The sequence below is a fragment of the Macaca thibetana genome, chromosome X (genome assembly GCF_024542745.1).
Source record: "Macaca thibetana thibetana isolate TM-01 chromosome X, ASM2454274v1, whole genome shotgun sequence".
Lineage (NCBI taxonomy): Eukaryota > Metazoa > Chordata > Mammalia > Primates > Cercopithecidae > Macaca > Macaca thibetana.
The window spans coordinates 123,419,350-123,423,699 of record NC_065598.1 but is presented as its reverse complement, the minus strand read 5'-3'; the positions used below and the strand labels follow the sequence as shown (position 1 = coordinate 123,423,699).

At 37.9% G+C, this 4,350-nt stretch overlaps 1 protein-coding gene across 1 annotated transcript; it reads right to left on the bottom strand.

Moving 5' to 3' along the window:
* Nucleotides 1-2,430: 2,430 nt before the first annotated feature.
* Nucleotides 2,431-3,527, bottom strand: LOC126946801 (triosephosphate isomerase-like). The gene has a single exon (XM_050777479.1). It carries the CDS (start codon nucleotides 3,495-3,497, stop codon nucleotides 3,090-3,092), a length of 408 nt encoding a protein of 135 aa, XP_050633436.1. The 5' UTR covers nucleotides 3,498-3,527; the 3' UTR covers nucleotides 2,431-3,089.
* Between the last annotated feature and the right edge of the window lie 823 nt (nucleotides 3,528-4,350).

Sequence of the window (4,350 nt, the reverse complement as noted above, 5' to 3'; positions counted from 1 at the left end):
CCAACTTATATTTTTGTGATGAGAACATTAAAAATCTATTCTTTTGGTAATTTTGAAATATGCAATATATTATTATTAACTGTAATCACCATTCAGTACAACAGATTACTAAAACTTATTCCTCCAGTTTAACTGAAACTTTATGCCTTTTGATTATGTTCATCCCTTACCCTCCCCCTAGCCTCTGATAAACACCTTTCTACTCTGTTTCTGTGAGATTGAATTTGTTACATTCTACATATAAGTTGGATCATACAATGTTTGCCTTTCTCTGCTTGGATTATTTCACTTAGCATAATGTCTTTCAGTTCCATCTATGTTGTCACAAATGACAGAATTTCCTTCTTTTTAAAGACGGTACAGTTATCCATTATATGTATACCATTTTTTCTTTATTCATTTCTCCATTGGTAGACACTGAGGGTGCTTCCATATCTTGGATATTTTAAATACGCTGCAATGATCATGGGAGTACAGACCTTTTAGGCATACTGATTTCAATTTTTTGGATATTTACCAAGAAGTGGGATTATTGGATCATATGGTAAAATTGCAGGATCATATTGTATAACTATGTTTTTAGTTTTTTGAGAAACCTCCACATTATTTTGCAAAATTACTGTAGTAATTTATAATCCCACCAACAGTGTAAAAGGGTTTTATTTTCTCCACATCCTCACCAACACTAGTTATCATTTGTCTTACTGATAATAGCCATTCTAACAGATATGAGGTGGTTTCTCATTGCAGTTTTAATTTGCACTTCCTTAATGATTAGAAATGTTAAACATTTTCTTCATATATTAGTTGGCCATTTGTATCTCTTCTTTTGAGAAATATCATCCAGATCTGTGCTTATTTTCTAATTTGGTTATTTGTTTTTCTGCTGTTGACTTGTTTGAGTATCTTATATGTTTTGGATATTAGCCCTTTATCAGATATATGGTTTACAAATATTTTCTCCCAATCTATGAGTGATCTCTTCACTCTGTTATTTCTTTTCTTTTCTTTGAAGAAGGTTTTTAGTTTGCTGAAATGTCATTTGTCTACTTTTGCTTTCATTGCTTGTGCTTTTGAAATCCCATTAAAAAATTATTGCCCACACCATGGTCATGGAGCTTTTCCTCTATGTTTTCTTCTAGTAGCTTTACAGTTTCAGGTCTTACATTTAAGTCTTTGACCATTTTGAGCTGATTTTTCTGTGTGGTGTGAGATAGAGGTCCAATTTTATTCTGCATGTGGATGTCTAATTTTTTCAGTACCAGTTATTGAAGAGAATGTCTTTCCCCCAATGTGTGTTCTTGGTACATTTGTTGAAAATCCAATGACCATATAAATACTTGGAATTACTTCTAGCCCTGGTCTTCTATCCTGTTCTATTGGTCAATGTGTCTTTTGTTATGCTAACACCATGCTGTTTTGATTACTATAGCCTTTTAGTATAATTTGAGTTCAGGTAATTTGATGCCTCCAGCTTTGTTGTTTGCCCAAGATTGCTTTGGTTATTTGGGGTCTTTTCTGGTTCCATGCACATTTTGGGATATTTTTTCTATTTCTATCGAAAATGACATTGTAAATTTGATAGAGATTGCATTGAATCTATAGATCACCTTGGGTAGTATGGACATTTTAATAATATGTATTCTTCCTTTCTGTGGACATGTGATGTCTTTCCATTTATTTGTCTTCATTTTCATTCACCAATGTCTTATAGCTTCCAGTGTACAGACATTTCACCTTCTTGGTTAAGTTTACCTGAAGTATTTTATTATTTGATACTATTGAAAATGAGACTTTTTTTCCTTAATTTATTTGTCAGATAGTTTGTCATTACTTCCTAGAAACGCTACTGATTTTTGTATCTCAATTTTGTAACTTTTAATGAATTAAATTTGTTAATTGGTTATAACAGTTTTTTTGATAAAGTTTTCAGGATTTTCTATAAATAAGATCATGTCAACAACAAACAGATAATGTCACTTCTTCCTTTCCTATATAAATACCTTTTATTTATTTTCTTGCCTAATTGGTCTGGTTAAAACTTCCAGTACTATGTTGAATAGAAGTGCCTAGAGTTGGGATCCTTGTCTTATTCCTGATCTTAGAGGAAAAGCTTTCAACTTTGAACGTTTGAGAATAATGTTAGCTTGAGCTTGCCATTATGTGAACTTGATCATGTTGAGGCACATTTCTTATGTTTCTATTTTGTCAAGAGTTTTTTTTTTTTTTTAATCATCAACAGATGTTGAATGTTGTCAAATGCTCTTTCAGCACCTATTGATATAATCATTTTTTTTTTCTAGTGCCAGGTATTTATTCCTTCACATGTGGGTGGTTCACGTACACAGCACATAGGCATGGGCACCATGGGAGAGGGCAGCACTCCTGCCTTCTGAGGGGAGGATCTTGGCCTCACGATGTAAGAAGGGACAGGATGGTTTCTCTCCTGCCTTAACTAGGGCCTAGGGAACCCGGGAGCAAATCCCACCCCTTCCACCTCTCAGCCGAGGAGAAGCCACCTTGGTGACGTTTAGTTCCAGCCATTATAGTAAGTGGAGAAGGGATTGACCTGGTCCCAACCATTACAGGGTGAAGATATAAACAGTAAAGGAAGGTACAGTTTGGATAAGGCCACAGGAAGGAGCAGGTGACACCATCAGAAGCATGTGTAGGGGAGGGGCAGTTAATGGGCTTCTGGGCTGCTTAGTCCCTGGCTTGGCAGGAAGGGTAGGGAAGATGGATGGGGCTCATTATTTGGCATTGATGATGTCCACGAATTCGGGCTTGAGGGAAGCACCACCCACAAGGAAACCATCCACGTCAGGCTGGCTGGCCAGCTCCTTGTAGGTTGCCCCAGTCACAGAGCCTCCATAAATGATACCGGTGCTCTGAGCCAGGGCTTCAGAGACGTTGGACTCAAGCCATCCTCGGAATTTCTCGTGTACTTCCTGGGCCTGTTGGGGTGTTGCAGTCTTGCCAGTACCAATGGCCCACACGGGCTCATAGGCCAGGACGGCCTTGCTCCAGTCTTTCACATTATCTGCGATGACCTTTGTCTGCTGGAAAACAACCTTCTCAGTGATGCCAGCTTACCTTTCATCTAGCTTCTCCCCAATACAGGCGATTACTCCGAGTCCCTCTGACAGAGCATGGGCCACTTTATGCCCAATCAGCTCATCTGACTCCTCAAAGACATGCCTTCTCTCTGAGTGCCCCAGGACCACCCACGTGGCTCCGCAGTCTTTGATCATGCCAGGGCTGATCTCCCCAGTAAAGTCCCCATTAGTCACTTTGTAGCAGTTCTGTGCAGCCACAGCAGTCTTGGGATCTAGCTTTTGCTGGGCAAAGTCGATATAGGCAGTGGGGGGAGCACGAACCACCTCGGTGTCGGCCGGCACCTTGGCAGCGTTCAGAGTGCCAATGAGCTCCCCCAGATTCTGCTTCTGCCCGTTCATCTTCCAGTTCCCCACAACGAAGAACTTCCTGGAAGGCGCCATGGCGCTGGAGCCGAGGCGCTGAAAGTCGGTGTCTCTATATAATCATATTTTTTTGTCCTTCATTTTGTTAAAGTGGTATATCACATTTATTAATTTAAGTATGTTAAATTATCGTTACATCCAATGGATAAGTCCCACTTGAATATGGCAAATGATATTTTTAATGTGCTGTTACATTCAGTTTGCTAGAATTTTGTTGAGAAGTTTTGCATTGATGTTCTTCAGGCATATCAGCCTGTAGTTTTCTTATGGTGTCCTACTATGACTGTAGTATCAGGGAAATGCTGGCCTTATAAAATGAGGTGGGAAGTTTTCCCTTCTCTTTAATTTCCTGGAAGAGTTTGAGAATAATTGGTGTTAGTTCTTTTTAAAAATGCTTTGCAGGATTCAGCAGTTAATCCTTCAGTTCTTGGGCTTTTCTTTGATGGGTGACTTTTTATTACCTTTAAGATCTTCTTACTCATTATTGGTTCCAATTTTCAATTTATTCCTAATTTAATCTCAGTAGGCTGCATGTTTCTAGGAATTCATTCATTTTTTTAGGTTATTGAATTTTTTGATGTATAATTGTTTATATTAGTGTCTTATACTCCTTTGTATTTGTGTGGCATGAGTTGCAATGTCTCCTCTTTCATTTCTGATTTTGTTTGAGTCTTCTCTTTTTTCTTTGCTGGTCTAGTTAAAGTTTTTTTCAGTTTTGTTCATCTTTTCCAGAAAGCTACTTTTAGTTTTACTGATGTGTTCTGTTGTTTCTTTCTAATATCAATTTCATTTATTTCTGCTGTGATCTATATTATTTTCTTCATTTTGATAAGTTTGAGCTTAATTTGTTCTTCTTCTAGCTCCCTGAGGT

What these genes read in the sequence shown, in the direction of transcription:
- LOC126946801 (XM_050777479.1), bottom strand. Translation starts at nt 3,497, where the DNA reads ATGGCGCCTTCCAGGAAGTTCTTCGTTGTGGGGAACTGGAAGATGAAC.